Genomic DNA, 21579 nt, shown 5'->3' on the forward strand with positions numbered 1-21579 from the left:
CCAAAAGTGGGCAGGGATCCAGATCAGAGATGGACAGCCAAAGCCACAATTTGTGGTGACTTAAATGGCCACTGGCAGAAGAGTGGCCTCTCTGCCAGGCGAGGACGTTGCCAGCTCCGTGGCGGCTGCCTCCCTGTGGGATGTTTTGGGGCCTTGGCCATTGGAACCAGGCACTCCATACTGCAAAGAGAGGGCTGCAGACAGGAAGGGCAGCCCCAGGAGTTCCAATGAGTCACCTGGAGGCATTCCCCCTTTGCTTGGACGCGCTGCCTGGTTAGCCCCCTCTGGTTTTTCATTTTCAAAATGTACATCTCCAAGGGAACCTCCATGTTGAAGTTCCCTCTTGGTCCCCGACTTGCCTCAACAGATGCCAACCTCTCTCAATGTGGCTGCTGAGGCTCAGCCCTGAGATTGCGGCCAGCATTTCTTAATTGCAGCACAGACAATTAGCAGGTAACCTGCAGGAATGTCGCCGGTGGCCCCTCAAAATCAAGGATGACGTTAGTCAGGCTTGGTGAGTCTTCAGATGACTGAAGAGTCCAATTCTGTAGCCTCAAGTTCTTCCATGGTGACGGCTTGTTGATGCACGGGGAGGTGGAATTCACAATACTGAGTTTGCTTCCTTCTCCTTCCCCTGCTACCCTCGCTGTCAAGTCGCTGAGCCATAGAGCTGCTTGCGCCTTGACGGACCAGGTGGAGCCATGCCGAGTGGTCCTTGGCCTTCTCCCACTCAGTGGTGCCGACCCCTCTATGCTTCAGCGTATACCTATTACCTGTTTCTTTGGTCGGCCTTACTAGCATTGGCCAACAGAGGGCGGAAAGAGGAGAACCTACCGAGGGAGGGGGTTTCAGGGCATCTAGACACAATGGCCCATCCACGGTGTCAATGAGGAGGTGACCTGCAGGAATATCCGTGTACTGGTTCTGCTCTCAGCAAGTGTAACCCCATTTGGTGCCACATTATTGTAATATTTAAGAACTCTGGAACTAAACCTTCTATGAACTCATGGTGTGCCTGTGCATCGAACGCTGCAGGTACCTTACAGGGATGAATTGGACTTAGCTAGGAACTATCCAAAGAGCAGAACACCTCAGATCTCAGGAATTTATCATTTCAAAAGATTCTCACTTCTGAAGTGGAAGAACTAGGAGCAGGAGTATACAATTCAGCCCCTCGAGCCTGCTCCGCCATTCAATATGATCCTGGCTGATTACCTCTCAGCCTTACCTCCACTTTCCCACCCATTCTCCATTACATTTCAACTCATTACTTATTAAAAATGTATTTCCTCCTAAAATTAACTCACTGTCCTGGCATCCACCGCAGTCTGGAGAAGGAATTTCTCCTCATCTCTGTTTTAAATCTGCTTCCCCTTATCCTAAAACAATTACCTCTTGTTCTCGAATACCGCACAAGAGGAAGCATCTGCCCTCTGTCGAACTTATCAATCTTATATTTTTATCATCTTATATACATCAGTTAGATCTCCTCTCATTCTTGTAAACTCGATAGGGTACAGGCCAAAACAGCTCAATCTCTCTTCATAAGACAAGCAGTGCACAGAAATGGCATCGCACATATACTGCTAGAAACATTAGTTACATTGCAATACAAGTTTTATATTGCATTGAAGAGAAACCCTGCAATATAAAAACTGCCACAGGATCCACCAAATATGGCAACACTCGAGAAGTCGAGTAATTTACAATTAGAATCACAGCATCATAGAATTTAGAGTGCAGAAGGAGGCCATTCAGCCCATCGAATCTGCACCGATCCTTGGAAAGATCACCCCTACCTAAGCCCACACTTCCACCCTATCCCCATAACCCAGTAATCTCATCTAACTTTTTTGGACATTAAGGGCAATTTAGCACTGCCAATCCATCTAACCTGCACATCTTTAGACTGTGGGAGGAAACCGGAGGAAACCCACGCAGACAGTGACCCAAGCCGGGAATCGAACCTGGTACCCTGGCGCTGTGAAGCAACAGTGCCATCTATTGTGCTACCGTGCCGCCCTCGTAACTAGCTTGAAACTTCCACTGCATTTATTTCTATGAGCTGTGTGATGACATGCATAAAGGACTGCATAATATTGTGCATGACCTCCGACCACCAGGTGGCAATGTAAACTTACTGTGACCCTGTGGCTGGGAAGTCGGGAGTAGGTCGTGCTGGAGGATAGATGTATTTTGCAGAAGTTCTACAATAATTAGTGTTTGTAGTTTATTATTTTATTTATCCAAGTTATCTCATCGCATAGTTGTTTCAAGACAAATTATTTAAACTAAATATTCTGTAGTTCATCATTGACTTGGGCTAGTCTACAGGACATGACAATCTGCTATCCTGATAATATACAAAGGCCAGGATTCTTCACCTCTATTTTCAGCGGGCGCTAAAGCCATGGGGGGGGAGAATTCAATGGGAGTCACCATGTGGCTTTTACGCCGGCGAGATTTCAGTGATATCAAAATGGCGGGGTATACTTAGGATTTTGACAAACAGGGACCTGGCGAACAGTCTCTGACAGGTTTACACAAGTAGGAACATTCCCCAAGGGGAGAGGGTCATGCCAGGCCATACCCCTGGATGTTCCTGGCACTTCCTTTCTGAGGAGCAGGGTTCTGTTGGAGGAGTCCAGGGGGGTTATCATGTACACGGGGTGGGCGTGGAGGGAGGAGGAGGGTTTCCCGAGTCTGTGGAGTGGGCCGGGAAGTGGTGAGGTGGAAATCCTTGATTGGGGCGTCCTGATCTCCTGAAGCCGAGGTTGCTGGCGGGGCGTTCTCTCATCTCCTCCAGAACTTCTTTTGATATAATTGTGAAAAATATGGGTGTGAAAAATATGGTGTGAAAAGCCAGCCATAGAGCGGAGGGGCAGCTCCCGCTTTTCCTGCCTGAGCTGACATTTACTTAAAAAATGGTAAAATTCCATCCCAACATTTTCAAATGGAAAAAGCCTTGTGCAGATTAATTTTTTGCAAGGCTTGGTGAGAATTTTTAAATTAGTCTTAAAAGCCCATTGATTTTCACTCTTCCAAATATGAGCAGCATTGTGGAATATGATGCAGAAACGTTTGCAAAATTCTGAAAATATGTGCATCAATTATAAATGGTCAGAATTCATAGTAACAGCTCAGAATGAGGCCTTTGAGACCACCATGTCTGCATTGGCTCCCCAAAAGAGTGATTTAATTTAGCTGGTGCCATTCCCTGGTTCTTCCCCATAAACCTACACATGCTTCCTTTTCAGATAATAATCCAATTCCCTCTTAAATGCTTCGATTGAACCTGCCTCCACCACACTCTCAGGCATTGCACTCCAGGGCCGGGATTCTCCCTACCCGGCGGGGCGGGGGGTCCTGGCGTAGCGGAGTGGTGCCAACCACTCCGGCGTATGGCCTCCCCAAAGGTGCGGAATTCTCCGCACCTTTGGGGCTAGGCCCGCGCCGGAGTGGTTGGCGCCACGCCGACTAGCACCAAAACCGGTGCCAACGGCCTTTGACGCCCGCCCCCCCCTTCGCCAGTTCGCGCATGCGCCGGTGTGTCAGCTGCCGCTGACGTCACCACCGGCGCATGCGGGATAGGGGGAGGCCGTGGCGGAAGAGAAAGAGTGCCCACACGGCACTGGCCCGCCCGCCGATCGGTGGGCCCTGATCGCGGGCCTGGCCACCGTGTGGGCACCCCCCCCGGGGTCCGATCGCCCCGCGCCCCCCCAGGACCCCGGGGGCCCGCTCACGCCGCCAATCCCGCCACCACCAGAGGTGGTTGAAACCACGGCGGCGGGATTGGCCTCTCAGCGGCGGGACTTCGGCCCATCACGGGCCGGAGAATCGCTGCAGGGGGCTCGCCGATCGGCGCAGAGGGCACGCCAATCGGTGCGCCGCGATTCCTGCCCCCGCCAATTCCCGGGTGGCGGAGAATTCCGGCCACGGCTGGGGCGAAATTTTCGCTGGCCCCAGGCGATTCTCCGACCCTGCGGGGGGTCGGAGAATTTTGCCCCAGATTACAACCACTCGCTGCACAAGGATGTTTTCCCTCAGATCGCTAGTGCTTTGTTTGTTCTATTTCACATATTGAAATTTTGTCAATATCAATAGTGTTTCCAAGTTGAAATTTGGAGACTCTTGAATGTTCATCATCCATGAATGGAAAGCTGCCTGTTGCAGGATAAAAGAAATGAATTGCTGAAGCATGTGGGTTGAACGCAATAATCAACAGAGATTTATTAGATGGTTGTTAACTTTACAAAGGCTTGGCCTGGAATGACTCAAAATCCATAAAGTAGCCGATCACGTCATAGACTGTCACATGACTCAATTCGTAAAGGGATCATGCAACTCCACAACAATATCAATCCACATATATATCCCTCACCCTGTACTTCTAAGATCAACACAAGAAACTGTAGTATTTTTATATAGTCATTCACACATATACACAAGGGCAGACATTGCATTATTACCCAATGATAATACAGTCAATGAAAAGACAATCTGGTGGTGTCTACTGTACACTGGTTGGCTTCGCACTTCAAGGATTTGATTGTTCTTGATCGTAAGACGTATTCTTAGGTTCTACTGTGGATGACCCGGCCCTAGAAGGTATTAGAGTCTCTTCTGCAGAAAAATGAAGAGTAGGTATCGAATCATAGAATTTACAGTGCAGAAGGAGGCCATTCAGCCCATCGAGTCTGCAGCAGGCCTTGGAAAGAGCACCCTGCTTAAGCCCAGGCTTCCATCAATGGGCTAAACAGCTGGCTTGCAATGCAGAACAAGGCCAGCAGCGCAGGGTCAATTGCCGTACCTGCCTGCCCCCCCCCCCCCCCCCCCCCCCCCCGAACAGGCACGGAATGTGGCGACTTGGGGCTTTTCACAGTAACTTCATTGAAACCTACTTGTGACAATAAGTTATTATTATCATTATTATTATTATTATCCGCGTAACCCAGTAACCCAACCTAATCTTTTGGACACAAAGGGCAATTTAGCATGGCCAATCCACCTAACCTGCACTGTGGACAATGGGAGGAAACCGGAGCACCCAGAGGAAACCCACGCACCCAGAGGAAACCCACACAGACAAGTTGAGAAAGTACAAACTCCACATTGGTATTTCTGCTGTACATGGCACTGGCACATCTGCTGTTTCCTCTGTCTGGCCATCGATTCCTAGCCACCAAAAAGGTATCTTCATATAAGTTCCCTCATTCACACTATACCCGGGTGTCCATCATATAATTGTTCCAATACAATCTGTCGCAAATTTGGAGGAATTATTACACTCATCTCCCACAATAGGCATCTGTCCTGTACTGTCAGGTCGAATTTCCAGGAAATGTACAGCTTTAATTCAGGATGTGTTCCCGCTATCCTCCCCTTTAACACTATTTCCAGTATCTTCCCCATCACGGGATTATTTCTGGTATGTCATTGGACTTGAGCTGCAGTCACTGGAATGTGTTCTATCTGCACACAACAGAAAATATTTTCATTACTGTGTTATCCGACCAGCAGGCAACAGTAAACATGACAATGCATCAGCATTGGCGTGGCTCTCTGACTGGTAGTATTTGAACTCATACGAATGTGCGCTTAGAATCATAGAACCATCGTTGGAGTCTATTTTCTGCCAACAAAAGAATATCTTTGTGTGGTCAAAAATAGCTGTTAAGGGCCTGTGATCTATCAGCAACATGAAGTGAAATTTTCTCAAACCCAAAATAATACTGTGACTTTCTCCAACTGAGCATAGTTTGAGTCAGCACTTAAGGTGCATGACGCAAAAGCTATTGGTCTTTATTCCCCTGAAGGTAGTACCTGTGACACACCACCACTCCAACTCCGTACTGCGAGGAATCAGAGGCACATTGTAGTGGTAACTTCGGGATGAAATGTACCAATACTTCTGACTTCTTCAGTGTCTGAAGGGTATGCTTTTACACATTCTGGTGTCCATTGCCAAGCTTGTTTCACCCATAAGTGACGTAGTGGTTTGAGTATGGTTGCTAGATTTGGAAAGTATCTACCATTGTAGTTAATTAACCATAGGAATGATCATAACTGTGTTACATTTCTTTGTTGTGGAGCCTCCATTATATTCCATCATCTTAGCACAACTTGTGTAAACCCTTCTCATCAATGACATGGCCTAGATATTGGGCTGATGTTCGAAAGAAATCACATTTATCTTTCCTCATGTGAAAACCATGCATCTGAAGGCGTTTTAATGAGGCTTCTAAATTACGCCAGTGTTCTTGCTCATTGGTACTGGTAATTAGTATATCATGGAGGTAACACTGTACGCCCTATAAACCACTAAGGATCTCGTCCATGGACTGTTGACGTAAAGCAGGTGTTGACGGTATTCCAAAACGTAACCTCTTATAATGGAAAAGGCCTTTATGTTTAATAATGGCGAGCAGGTGTTGAGGTTCAGCTGCAACATTAATTTGCAGGCAGGCCTGCTGTAAGTCTGAACTTCTGACCTCCTGCTGGGCCAGCAAACAAATCCTCAATCAATGGTAACAGTTATTGATCTGGGCATAGAATTGGTGATTGTTTTAAAATCTCCGCAGGTGTGAATTGTTCCATTTTGCTTCATAACAGGCACAAAGGTGTTGCCCAGTCCCTGGTATTGATCGGTTCAAGACTCCTGTATCCACAAGTACAAATTCTATCTTTGGACGTCTCGTGTGGGAGATACTTCGGCTGGCTATTTTCCTTGATCTTTAAAGATACGTGTACTTCTTCCATGGACCCCTGTGTGGCCCTTGGAATACACGGTTGTATTTTTCTGCGATGGTCTGTAAATCTGTCTTTGGATCAACTAAGCTATGTATTGCACTCCAGTTTAACTTGATCATTTCCAGCCTGAAGAGCGGCCAAAGAGAGCTGAAAATCTTCTTCAGACCACCTGAAGTGGCAACTCTGCAGTTTTCCCACTTAACTCTACTTTGATTGTGATGTATCCTCTTAGAGGCACTATCTCTTCAGTGTAGATCCTCAGTATGGCATTTACTGGCTTCAATAGTAGGCAATTCAATTTCTGTTCGTAGATGGTCTCAATTAAAGACAGCAGCACCTGTATCGACCCTCATTTTTACAGATTGTCCATTCAGTTTTGGAATTACCCAGATCCGATACGATTCACCTTGTTCACATAATACATTCAACAGTTCCTCATCAGAATCACGTGCTGTGTTTTCATTGTTGTTATTCTTATTTTCTTCCACCTTGTGAATTTTCTTTGCTGAATTAATTTTATTGCTTCAAGTGTTCAGTTTTTTTCTTTGACCGTTCTTCTCTTGAAGGACTGTTTTACTCCAACTTGCTGTGTGGCCAGTTCTGCCACAATTTTTAGAATGGCTATCCTTGCTCCAGCAATCAGCCTGTGAATGGAGCATTTTTGCACAGCAATAATACGCCTGTCGCAAGGTTAATTTTTTCTGGGCGGCAGCCAGTTTATTAACGGTTGTGCCTGCTCCAAACTGAAAAGTCTCTTTAGCAGCAAGCTCAATGGAAACGGCAATATCAAATGCTCTTTTTAAACTTAGATTTTGTTCCGATAATAATCTTGTCTGAATGGTCCCATTTCTCAACCCATAAACCAAGCTATCTCTAATTGCATCATCAAACGACTGACCAAATTTGCAAAACTCTGAGAGGTGTTTGAGGGTTGCGACAAACTGCGCAATGCTTTCTCTCTCTAGTTGATTCCTTCTGTGAAATTTAAATCTCTCCGCAATAATTAATGACTTTGGTAATATTTTGATTCCTGATAAATTTTGTCACCGGGTTTCTCAGGTTGGACCAAACCTCTGAGGAAATTAACAGTTTGGCTTCCAATTGTATTAAGAAAAGCAGGGACCTGAATATCTTCTGAAACTTTATTGGCCAGTGTATAATAGTGGAATCTTTCTGCACATGATTTCCAGTTTCCTAAGTCTCTCTCAAATGGACCCATGGCGCCAAAGTTTCCTGCTATTTTTTAGTGCGGAATGCTCTTGCAACTGGGCAGCAGGGTAGCACAAGTGATTAGCATTGTGGATTCACAGCGCCAGGGTCCCAGGTTCGATTCCCTGCTGGGTCACTGTCTGTGCGGAGTCTGCACGTTCTCCCCGTGTCTGTGTGGGTTTCCTCCGAGTGCTCCGGTTTCCTCCCACAGTCCAAAGACGTGCAGGTTAGTTGGACTGGCCATGATAAATTGCCTTTGGTGACCAAAAAAGGGTAGGGGGGGATTATTGGGTTACGGGGATAGGGTGGCAGTGAGGGCTTAAGTGGGTTGGCGCAGACTCGATGGGCTGAATGGCCTCCTTCTGCACTGTATGTTCTTTGTTCTAACTTCCCTTATATTAATGGTCTAGTTAATAATGGTGAATAAACCAATTATATCAGCTGGTGATGATCAATTTTTTTCCCTCTCTGCCCCCTCTGCCTCTGTGTCTACACTGCACGTGGTGAGCTCTACAACCTGAGCTCTTTGGGTGCCGGTTTAAATTCAGAATGGACCTTTCCTTTGAATTTGCTCCCAAATCCTTACTGGTTCCGATGCCCAGTGCAGAGTGCCACGTGTCAGGTGTGATCGCGAATATTTTTCTGACCTGTTCCTTATCGCAAGTTTAATTTATCCTATTGTTTATTGTATTTGCAGGATACAAGAAAGGTAATGCTGAAGCGCGTGAGTTGAACATAATAATCAACAGAGATTTATTAGACGGTTGTTAACTGTACAAAGGTTAGGTCTGGACTGACTCGAAGCCCACAAAGTAGCCAATCAGGTCTTGGACGATCATGTGACTCAACTCTTAAAGGGACCATGCAACAGCACAACAATATCAACCCACATATGTAATACTTCCATTACGATAAGTGAAGGAGGTTTTACATTACTGAGCCTAGAGTGGAATCCTCACTTCCCCAATGAAGAAAAGATTTGCATTTTACTATTGTACCCCCCCATCCACAACTTCACCCAGACCAAAGTAATTTACACACACTGGAAGATATAGCGACACAGATGTACGAAACACAATCTGCATTAGCAGCCCCTTTAATTATATTTAACATAGACCGACCACAAACAAGGTTCACATCCTTTCTTCATGTTATTTACTTTTCTCAGCTAAACAGGTGTCACACAGTCAACAGTGTATTTGTTCCAAGGCTCTTCAGGCAGGCACCTTTGACAGTCAATGTGCACAAAATGTGGATAATTTCAACCCCTTAAAGATCCCCACATTCAGTCTGAGCCAGGATGGCCAGAAGCAAATGTGCCCCTCTCTCACCAACCCCCCCCCCCCCCCCCCCCCCCCCAACACACACACACATACCACACCACCACAGGTCGATTAAGAATGCTGTCCCACGTTAGTCAGTCTCTGACCTGTCTGACCTCGCTGAAAGCTGTAGGAATGTGCATCAGTTATTTGTTATGGCTGGCTCAGAATTTCTCCCTCTCTCGCACCAGCTTTAAAATCCAAACGAAATAAATGTGCAGTTTTTATACCTTTACCAGTGGCTGGGACGGTGGGGCTGACTTTGACATGCTGTGAACTGATACTAAGATAAAAGGAAGACTGCAGAGTTAAATGGAACACCTTTTAATTTATTTAGTGCCATTAGCCTAGTAAAACATCCCAAAACATGTATCAAATGTTACACCGAGGAATATAGAGGGATTAGGACAGGTGACCAATAGTTTGCTCAAAGAGATACATTTTAAGGAGCATCTTACAGGACAAGGGAGAGAGATGCAGAAACGGAGGTGTTGAGAGGATATTGGGAGTTGGAGTAGAAGAAGTTGAAGGCACATCCACCAATGTTGGAACAAATAAAATTGGGGATGGCCAAGAGACCCGAATAACTGGAGTGTGGAAGTCTTGTGAGGGTTGTAGAGCTAGAGGAGATTACAGAGATGAGAAGGCCAATATGGGCATTAAAAATAGAGGCATTGCTGGAGTTTTGGCCAGTGAGCACAGGGATGATAGGAGAACAGCACATGGTGCATGTTAGGAACTGGGCAGCAGATGCCCGATTTCAGGTTCACAACCGTTTTAAGCCAAGAACAAAAGGAGCATTGGAAGAGTCAAAGGCATGGGGCGAGATTCTCTAATAATGAGGCTACGTTCACACGCCGGCGTGAAAACCGGGGCCAACTACTCCGGCTTCACCGGTTCCCGAAAGTGAGGAATTCTCTTCTTCCTCGGGGCTATGTTGGCACAGGAGTAGTGCCCACAGCTCCAGCCAGCGCAGAATGGCTGGCGCAAGTTCGTGCATGCACAGAACGCTGGTGTGATTCCGCGCATGCGCGTAATGGCCGGCGTATTTCCACGCATGTGCGGGGGCTTCCTTCTCCACGCCGGCACCCGGGCAATAGGGCGGAGCCCTACAGGGGCCCGGCGCGAAGTAAAGTAGGCCCCCACGGTAACAGCCAACCTGCCGATCGGTAGGCCCCGATCGCGGGCCAGGCCACTGTGAGCCCCTCCCCCCGCTCCAGGACGCCCCCCGCACATTCACCTTCCATGTGCAGTGTGGTACCTGAGTAACCCACGCCGGCGGGACTCAGCCAAACTCGTCGGCCACTCGGCCCATCGGGGCCCAGAGAATCGCTGGGGGGTCCCACCGGCGCGGTGGGAATCACGTGTGCGCCCAAGGATCGACGCCAGAGAATGCGGGTCGGAGAATCCTAGCCAAGGTCTATAGCTCTGGAATACCCTCCCTTACACCCATCTGCCCCTCCACCTCACCTTGCTCCTTTACAATACTCATTAAAAACATACCTCTCTGACCAAACTTTTGGATCTCTCCTTATGTAGCTCAGTGCTAAATTTTGCTTTGTAATTGTCCAGTGAAACACTTGCACCTTTCATACAAGTTGCTGTTATTTTTAAGATTTCAGTTGATAAGCTGAGACAGGGTGGAGAAAGACAATGTTAGAGGTGGAAATAGACATCCTTGTTGAGGAAGAGGATAATAGTAATAATCCTTATTAGTCTAACAAGTAGGCTTACATTAACACTGCAATGAAGTTACTATGAAAATCCTCTAGTCGCCACATTCCGGCACCTGTTCGGGTACACAGAGGGAGAATTCAGAATGTCCAATTCACCTAACGAGCACGTCTTTCAGGATTTGGGGGAGGAAACCAGAGCACCCGGAGGAAACCCCACACAGACCCGCGGAGAACGTGCCAACTCCGCACAGACAGTGACCCAAGCCAGGAATCGAACCCAGGTCCCTGGAGCCGTGAATGAATCAATAGTGCTAACCACTGTGCTATTGTGCCGCCCATAGGAGGTTCGGAGCTAAGCTCAGGGCTAAAGAGGCTAAGACTGCAGAGCAATGGTCACAGAGTAGTTTCAGTTAACACTCTGGGCTCCCGATCCCAGCAATGCAGTCAGTGGATGCATTATGTGGATACTAGCTGTGAGTCCAGGTGTGTAAATAAAAAGCATAGACACACATCTGCACCTCTTAATAGTTTCAAAAGGAGTACACTGCCATGCCTGGACACTTGTTGGAAAGTATGCATGCACAGATGTCAGATATCTTCCACTATCAAATAACCTGTTGCCACTCCCTGTTTTAAATCACATACAAAGAATGGCCAGTTGCATGATGAAGTAGTGACAGGCTGCCAGAAGCAAGTAACCAGAACACCATCATGAATCACTGCCTGCAAGAAAGGTGAACATTGAGATGGGGGAAGGAAACATTGTCACTTTCTCTTACTATATATATGCACATACATTTGCCACATTGAGTACAGATTAACATCCTAAATAGTCAGAACATGCTTGACTTCGATGCCTTCATTTTAAAATCTTAGAATCCCTACAGAAGTAGATCATTCGACCCATCGGGTCAGCACCGACCCTCCAAAAGAGCTCTCCCCCCAGTTCCACTTCCCCAACCACCCCACCCTATCTCCTTAACATAACTTGCACATCTCCGGATTGTGGGAGGAAACCGTAGCACCCGGAGGAAACCCCACGCAGACACTGGGAGAATGTGCAGACTCCATACAGTCACCCAAGGCCAGAATCCAACCCGTGTCCCTGCCGCTGTGAAGCAGCAGCGCGAACCACTGTGCCACCATGCCATCCATTTTCCAAGCACTCACCAGAAAATCGTACTCAGGAGGATACTGGGTGAAAGGGATCAACTATGATGCCCTCGGTGCTGCATGCCCTGCCTGCTCTCATTGCCCAAGTCCCAGTATGTGCAAGAGTCCCTCAAAGTGAGGCAGCCGATGACACTCGATAATCTGTGACACAAGTTCCAAACCTTCAGTGGGCGGGGCGGGGACGGTTGAGGAGAAAACACCAAAATTCTCGATTGCAGGAGGTCGCCCTGCGCTTTGAGGCGCTTCTGTCGCATGAAGGCGCTACATAAACGCAAAATGCTGCCGGCGAAGGCGCGCCATTTCAGATTTGAGTGAATGATTCACTGAGCGGATTAGAGCGAGGCATTTTTCAGCTCGATGGGTTGATAAGGGAGCCGAGCCTGATGCGCGAAATCTAATTCGAATCACGCAGAATGGAAGTTGACACTTTTTTTCCCACATGCATTAAAAAGTGGAAGCAAAAAAAAGGTTTTCTCCGGGGGAGGAGTGAGGTTGCTCAGGAAAGTTCGAAAACTTAACGCTTGGAAAGAGAAAATATGCAGCACCACCCCTCCCCCCCCCCCCCGCAAAAACAAACTCCACAGAAGAATTCCTTCCTGATCAATCCTTTATCCTTCCATTGAAGCAGGGCACAGCTAAAGCAAACAAGCAGCTCCTGGCCAAGCTGAACACTCCCAGTCACACAGGGAGGGGGAGGAGGCGGTGGAGAGCGAAGTGAATGGACTTGGAGCTGACTCAATGGCTGGCACCGCCACACAACGACATCTTACAGGTGTCCTACCTGCACCTCTCCTTGACAACTGCACAACCCTAGAGGGGAGCGGGGGAGATTAACCCTCCCCTCAAACACATCACACACAACTCCCACCAGAGTGGGGCTGCCTGCAATTCTTAAACATCAGGGACTACACCGCATTGCAATAAAAGCAAGCATACATTTTTTTTAAATGCTTGCGGGAAGCTGGAAATCTGGAATGATAAGAGAAAAATGCTGGATAAACTCAGCAGATCTGGGCAGCCGTGGAGGGTGGCGAGAGAGAAAGAGTTAAACGTTTCGAGCCGAGTGTACTTGGAGCTTTCCTGCACAAGTTCACCCGACCTCAGTAGATATCAGGACCTTTGATTCCACTTTCTGGCATAAGAATCTGTGTTAATCCAGCATTTTAGTGCTTTTATTCCTGCCATTCTGTGTGTGAGGTGGGGTGGGGGGAGAGTTGTATTAATGCCCCTTCGCCCTGATGCAAGTCAAAACTCAACCACCTTCTCCCCCAAAAGAAGACCCCCGCAAGTGAGATTGTTCAGTAGCTCAGATCCGGGACGTCCCAGGGATCTGGTGGCACCAGAGGTGTGTGATCATTTGGAAGGACCGCTTGCTCTGGAGATAGGAGTCTTTTAGAAACGAAAATAAATGCCACCCAAATGCGGCGGAGGCTCAAAGCGACCTTTTAAACCAAAAATAAAAGTTTGCATTCTGCTTGAAACTAAACTTTGAAACAAGGGATTCCACAAAACAGGCCGGCCAGCCAGCGAGACCCACTCGCTGGAAAGAAGCTGCTGTTCACTCTGAAGTATACACATTTTGTAATATAACATTTCTAATGCAAAACGCTCCCACTTTAATGGAAACTGCTGCAAAGAACAAGGAGTGTGTGTGTGTGTGTGTGTACATGCAATTCTTTTATAATTGGAAGTTAAAACGCGCCAAGGTGATTCAACCCGCAGGCGATTACATTCCTTTTATTTTTGGACTTACATGGACAACTCTCGGTGCTGGAGGCCGGTCACTTTTCAGTTTGCAATGTTTCACCTGCTGCTTAAAGGACCCTTATCCACCAGCCGAGGGGAAGCCTCTTCCCTATCCCCCCACCCACTCAACTCCCAATGTACTTACAGGTAGCGATCCCGATCTTTCAGCTGGCGGTGCAGAGCCACCGAGTATCCGAAGTAGCTGCCGGCTGGTCCCTCTTTTACAATCGGATACTTCACATCGATGTTGAGGGCTGCAGACATGGCCACGGCGGCTGATAGCAGAAGGTGAAGCTGGCAAGCTGCGAGAGGCGCCATGCCGATTGTAGAAAGAGGGGGTTTGCTTCCAGCTCGCTGGCCAGTTCCAAAAGCTCTCCACCGGCCCGGGAGTGCTGCGCACGGCTGAGGCTTTCCCTTCCGCACACACACACACACACTCTCACTCACTCAGCACCTCTTAAAGCGGCCGTGTCCTCGCCAGCGATGCATCACCCCGTTTCCCTTCGGGGGAATGGACCAAAAGTTATCTAGAGGAAGCACGAGGATTGACTTCACTGCCAAGTTAATTAGGCGGTCATGATTTTTTTAAAATTCTGCCTGTGGGTCCCACCAGTTCTGTGGAAGGATGGTTGACATACCAATCGTTAACTCCTCTCTCTTTCCACCGATGCTTCCAACCCTGATGGGTTTATCCAGCATTTTCTGTTTTTATTTTACCAGTTCATGAATCTGTTGGCAATGTGTGCTCCACATTTGGGGAATAAACAGGGGCAATTAAGCGAATGATGAATGCGACCGTTCATAAAGCGTTTATGCATAGGTGCTCAGTAATATTGTAAAGAGATGGACAGCAGCCAAACTTCCAAACTAGAAGTCAAATTATTTTTTTTATCATTTTAATCTAAAAGTAATATTTAAAAAATACAAACTGTACCTAAACCTAGCTGCCAGTGAAGAGAACTGGTTCCTCCATCCACCCAACAGGTTTGGCATTGAATATGCCCATCCATTATCTGGTGAAGTTGTTTCCCACATTACAGCTGTGACTTTACTTCAAAAGTACTCCATTGGCTGTAAACACATTGAGGAATCTTGTGGTCTGAAAGGCACCATTAAATGATTTTGTTATTCCCCCTAAAGGCTCCAGTCCTTTATGACCTCTGATCTAATGGCACCTGCTTCCCAGATGGGCAAAGTCTGTGTGATCACAGCCCCCTCCTAACCGACACTTTACCTGGACTTGTGATCCTTTATTGAACAGTTTTATGATGCGGCTACTTTCCAACACCTGGAACAACTCGAAGCAGCTGATAAATGTGGCACATCGGCAGATCATTTACTATGTGCTTTTGCCAGGAAACAAGATCGCTGAATACTTTCCAATGCAATGCAGGTGACGCATTTTGGGAGCACTAACAATACAAAGGAACACAATGAATTGTAGGATGCTAGGAAGTACAAAGGATCAGAAAGGTGTGCATATTCAAAGATACCTGGGCAGGTAGATAAGGTGGTTAAGAAGGCATATGGAATACTTGCCTTTGTTAGTCAAGGTTTAGAACATAAGGGCAGGGAGATTATGATGGAGTTGTATAACACACTGGTTAGGCCACAGCTAGAGTATTGTGTGTAGTTCTGGTTGCCACATTACAGGAAGGATGTGATAGAAAGGTTGGGAGGAGATTCACCAGGATGCTGCCTGGGCTGGAGTATTTCAGCCTTAAAGGGAGGCTGGTCTGGCTGGTGTTGTTTTCTTCAGAGCAGAGAAGGCTGAGGGGGGACCTGATTGAGGTGTACAAAAGTGTGAGGGGTGAAGGGTAGATAAGAAGAAACTTATTCCCTTTGTAGAGGGGTCAACAACAAGGGAACATAGATTTATGGTGGGGGACAGGCGATTTCGAGGGGGGTTTTGAGGAAAAATGTTTTCACCCAGAGGGTGATCAGAATCTAGAACTCACTGCCTGAAAGGACAGTAAAGGCAGGAATCATCACATTTAAGAAGCATTTAGATGAGCATTCAAAAAGGTATTGCATACAAGGCTACAGACTAAGTGCTGGAAAATAGGATTAGAATGAATAGGTGATTGATGACTTGTGCAGACACAATGGGCTGAAGAGCCTCTTTCTGTGCTGTAAAGCTCTATGATGCTATACAGAAAATCTGATCATTTGATGTACTACACACCACAAACACGTCAAGAGAAAAATCAATGCCTTTTTTTTAAGGTAAGATGTTAGAATCCCTGAATTAAAATAATTCAGCAAAGCTGTTGAGGAATATTTAGGACTTACTGGTCCAATAAATACAAGCAAGGTGCCTGTACATTAATGCTTATTTGGTTTAGACTGCGAAAGAGCAGCATCTGTGAGGAGGGTCTCCACATCCACCTTGTTGATACCTTGGCCAGGATTCTCCCCTACCCGGCGGGGCGGGGGGGTCCCGGCGTATTGGAGTGGCGTCAACCACTCCGGCGTCGGGCCTCCCCAAAGGTGCGGAATTCTCTGCACCTTTAGGGGCCAAGCCCTCACATTGAGGGGCTAGGACTGTGCCGGAGTGGTTCCTGCTCCGCCAACCGGCGGGAACGACCTTTGCCGCCCCGCCAGCTGGGGCCGAAAGGCCTTTGCCGGCCGGCGGAAGTCCACACATGCGCCGGTGCGTCAGCGGCTGCTGACGTCATACCAGCGCATGCGCAGGGGAGGGGATGTCTTCTGCCCCCGCCATGGTGAAGGCCATGGTGGGACGGAAGAAAAGGAGTGCCCTTATGGCACAGGCCCGCCCGCCGATTGGTGGGCCCTGATCGTGGGCCAGGCCACCGTGGGGGCACCCCCCGGGGTCAGATTGCCTCGCGCCCCCCCCCCCCTCCCCCCCCAGGACCCTGGTGCCCGCCCGCGCCGCCATTCCCGCCAGCACCAAAGATGTTTTGATTCCCAGCGGCAGGAGAGGCCTGTCAGCGGCGGGACTTCGCCCATCGCAGGCCGGAGAATCACCGCGGGGGGCCCGCCGACTGGCACGGCACGATTCCTGCCCCCGCCGATTCCCAGGTTGCGGAGAATGCGGGCCACGGCGGGGGCGGGATTGAAGCCGGCCCCTGGCGATTCTCCGACCCCACGGGGGGTCGGAGAATTCCGCCACTTATTCTGGATGGAACAATCATTAATTCACAGATACATTTGAATTTGCTCTGCCAACTAATTTCACCCCAACTCAGTTGTCTTTTTCTGTTGACTGGTTGATTGCCTGTGATATTTTCAATGGACAAAAACATTAGACAAATTACACAGCGTTAGCAAAATAATATAGACGCTTGAAATTATGAGATGTGAACAGAAAATGCTGGAAATACTCAGTAACTGTGGAGAGAGAAAGATACAGAGTTAACGTTTCAGGTTGATGAACTTTCATTAGAATTCTCTTTTGTTGTTTTAAACATGACTGTGAAATTACATTTAAAAACTTGCACTTGAATTCCCCAAAAATGCACTGGGTTCTTAAAAAGACAGACAATGAAGTGTACAGTATTGAAACAGAGCGTCAGAGTGGAGAATGGAACATAGGTAAGAAAAGCAAAAGATCCCTCCATGAGAATACAAAAGAGTCTGGCAGTCTGAGAGCAGCAAACAGGAACACACTCAGGAGGAAAAGCAGCAGTGGTAAGCCTTTGGGAGTGAGTGAGAGTGACAAATTGGGAGATGAGAGGCAGGAGGCAGCTCGTTTGGGATTCATGAATGTTGGTCAAGGAGGAAGCTTGTGACCTTGGATTATGAAAAGGCAACATTGTGTAAGACTTGAGAGAAGAGTCGTTTTCCACACATTGTCTGAGAAGGTGGGCTCTTCAATCTTAACAACTTTGCAGTGTGATTATTTTGTTCAAAATATTAGGAGGGCAGCATGAGTGAGGCCATGCATGGGAAGGGGGAAAAGGCCACATGTAATTAAAGTTCACACTATTGTGGCTTCCGGTTGTGCGATGCAGGGGAAGCGCACATGATATTTCTCCCGAAGATCCTTTCTACTAGTTCTTTCTTAATTCGCCAGTATATTGTTACTTGCTGTCATGATATGCACTCAGGCACATAATGAGATACAGCCAGGCAGTGACAGACACCCAGTACAGCCAATCAACACACAGGACAGAACACAACCAATCACCAGTGTAGTGACAGTCAGGGTGTATATATCAGTTAGCACCTTCTACACGTGGCTCAGAGCTAGTCTGGTCTAGTTAGTTATAGTAAGCACGCTTAGATTAGTAGATTGTCAAACCCACAGCGAACTGTGTGCACTGCTTAACAAGTTCAATAAAGCGTATTGAACTAACATCAAAGTTTGGAGTCTACTTTCAAGTACAACTGCATCCAGTTGCAGTCCATGTTACCCCAGGGTGATTAACACGACATAGTACCAGACGTCTACTTTTTAAGTGGTTCACCTCGAGTGATTCCGTGACAACCAGCAAGTGCCTTCCAGCGGCATGGAGAAGATCCAGGCCCCTCCACAGCTAAGGATCTCCGGCAATCTCGGTGCCAACTGGCGGGTCTTCAAGCAAAGGTTCCGTCTCTACATTGAGGCCTCAGACCTCGAGGATGCGTCCGATGCCAGAAAAATCGCGCTGCTCCTATCGACTGTGGGGGACCAAGCCATCCAGATTTTCAACTCGCTTAATTGTACCGATGGCCAGGACAAGACCAGGACAAGACCCGTACCAGCCTCCCCGGACAGGCGCCGGAATGTGGCGACTAGGGGCTTTTCACAGTAACTTCATTGAAGCCTACTCGTGACAATAAGCAATTTTCATTTCATTTCATTTTCAAATTCAAGACTGTTTTGGAGAAGTTTGACAGTCACTGTTAAGTCAAAACGAATGAGAGCTTTGAGCGCTATATCTTCCAGCAATGCCTTCAGGGTAAGGATGAACCTTTCCAATCCTTTCTAACTCACCTCCGTATATTAGCGCAGTCCTATAATTATGGTGAAACCGCTGATTCCATCATCAGGGATCAGATCATGTTTGTGGTGCACTCCGATTCCTTGCGGGAGCAATTCCTCAAAATTAAGCACATGACCCTGCCAGTCGCAATCGAGACGTGTATAGTGCATGAGCATGCGAGAAATCGGTACTCCGTTTCAAATCCGCAGAATACGTAAAACCTGCCTCCCACAAGCCGCTTGTCGCCCGGATGCAGCGCCTCAGTATCGATGAAAGCGGCCATTTTGCGCGCTTTTCCCGGAGCCCCACGCATGTGCAACATGAACAGGAGAACGAAGCGGGCGAAAACCAAACCAAACTGTGCAGGCGCGATCGTCGGCTGACCACACTGCACATGTGCGATGACGCACGGAGTGTAACGACGTCAACATCATGACGTGCCCGAACTGCAGCACTGCCCACTTAAAGCGGCAATGCCCTGCAAAAGGCAGGCAATGTTTTTGCGGGAAGCCTGGACATTATGCAGCCTTGTGCAGGTCTGCTCCACCAGTCAAGGGCCAGCGATCCCAACTCCAATGCAAGCATGTTTGATGTGTACAGCAAGGTTTACTGGATTCTGATCCTGGTAGCACTACGGATCCAGAGGATGACTGCCTGGAGTCCCCCTATCGTGTGGGCATCATCACTACCTGTGAGTATGCCTCCTCACATTCAGCAAGACGCCCATCTATCCTCAATGTGGATTCCGCGGACGAATGGCGTGCTATCATATACGTAAATCAATGCAGCATCCAGTTCAAGCTGGACACTGGTACTTCTGCCAATCTCATTTATAAGCTGATTTTGACTGCATTAAAAAGCAACCCAAAATTCTTCCGCCAGCCTGCCAGCTCCTCGATTATAATGGCAATGCCATAACTGCACTAGGATCTTGTCATCTATTCATCTCCAACAAGACCATCAATGTCACACTGCGATTCAAATTCGTCAAGCCTGATGAGGCATCCCGGCTTGGTGCCCATGCATGTAAGCTACTCAAACTCGTACAGCGAGTCCATGCCATGTCTTCTTCCAATGTGGATCTTCAGGCTGACATTGATGACATCTTTACTCAATATCCGGATGTGTTTGATGGAATGGACACTCTGCCATACTACTACAAGATCCTACTCAGGCCTGATGCCATGCCTGTTATCCATGCACCACGCCAAGTGCCGGCTCCTCTGAAGGACCGTTTAATGGCAGAGCTACAGGAGCTCCAAGACCAGGGCATCATCTCCAAAGTGACGGAACCGAATGACTGGGTCAGCTCGATGGTCTGTGTGAAGAAGCCCTCAGGAGAGTTGCGGATATGCTTAGATCCCAAAGATCTTAACCAGAACATAATGCGGGAACACTACCCGATCCCAAAGCTGGAGGAATTGACCAGTGAGGTGGCACACACCAAATTCTTCACAAAGCTAGATGCATCCCATGGTTTCTGGCAGATACAACTGGACGAGTCCAGCAGGAAGCTCTGCAAGTTCAACACACCATTTGGCAGGTACTGTTATAACCATATGCCGTTCGGCATTGTCTCAGTCTCTGAAATCTTCCACAGGATCATGGAGCCGATGATGGAGGGCATTGCGGGCGTGCATGTCTACATAGTTGATGTAATCATATGGTCCACGACCCCCGAGGCACACATATCTCATTTCAAATAAGTCTTTCAACGTATCCATGCAAACAACCTCAAGCTGAACATTGCCAAGTGCTCCTTTGGCATGTCAACCATCAAGTTCTTGGCCGGCCAGATATCCCAGCAGGGTGTGTGACCAGATTCAGACAAGGTCAAGGCCTTGAACACCATGAAGACCCCGGAAGACAAAAAGGCGGTACTTCGCTTCCTCGGAATGGTGAACCTCTTTTTTTTAGAATTAGAACAGTACAGCACAGAACAGGCCCTTCGGCCCTCGATGTTGTGCCGAGCAATGACCACCCTACTTAAACCCACGTAACCCGTATACCCGTAACCCAACAATCCCCCCATTAACCTTACACTACGGGCAATTTAGCATGGCCAATCCACCTAACCCGCACATCTTTGGACTGTGGGAGGAAACCGGAGCACCCGGAGGAAACCCACGCACACACGGGGAGGACGTGCAGACTCCACACAGACAGTGACCCAGCCGGGAATTGAACCTGGGACCCTGGAGCTGTGAAGCATTGATGCTAACCACCATGCTACCGTGAAAATTAATTCCCAACATGCCCTCACACACCACGGCTCTCAGGCATCTGGTGAAGACGTCCACTGCATTCAAGTAGCTACCCACACATCAAGCAGAGTGGCGAGCTCAAAGCAAAGCTCACCACTGTTCCAATACTAGCGTTTTTTGACTCTGACAGGGAAACAAAAACCTCATGGACGCAAGCCAGGATGGCATTGGTGCGGTGCTCCTCCAGAGGGATGTCTCCTCGTCCTGGGCTCCTGTTGCTTATGCATCAAGAGCCATGACTCCTACTGAACAGAGGTACGCCCAGATAGAAAAAGAGTGCCTGGGCCTCCTAACCGGCATTGTAAAGTTCCATGACTACATCTCCTGTCTACCAACATTCACAGTGGAGACTGAACACAGACCCTTGGTCCATATCATTCATAAGGACTTGAATGACATGACGTCCAGACATCAGCACATTCTCCTTCGACTCCGAAGGTACGATTTTGAGTTAGTATACACACCAGGCGAGGAGCTGATAATTGCGGATGCCCTGTCCCGCTCCATCACC

The 21579-nt window shown here is 47.9% G+C and overlaps 1 protein-coding gene across 1 annotated transcript in view; it reads right to left on the bottom strand.

Moving 5' to 3' along the window:
- Window positions 1-14314, bottom strand: part of LOC119954154 (integrin alpha-3-like) — a 210151-nt gene extending 195837 nt beyond the window's left edge. Inside the window, exon 1 of the mRNA XM_038779108.1 lies at window positions 14022-14314. Within this exon, the coding sequence (XP_038635036.1) occupies window positions 14022-14194 (173 nt within the window). The 5' untranslated portion in view covers window positions 14195-14314. The remainder of the gene's footprint in view (window positions 1-14021) is intronic.
- Window positions 14315-21579: the final 7265 nt, after the last annotated feature.

This window comes from Scyliorhinus canicula, chromosome 19, assembly GCF_902713615.1.
Source record: "Scyliorhinus canicula chromosome 19, sScyCan1.1, whole genome shotgun sequence".
Lineage (NCBI taxonomy): Eukaryota > Metazoa > Chordata > Chondrichthyes > Carcharhiniformes > Scyliorhinidae > Scyliorhinus > Scyliorhinus canicula.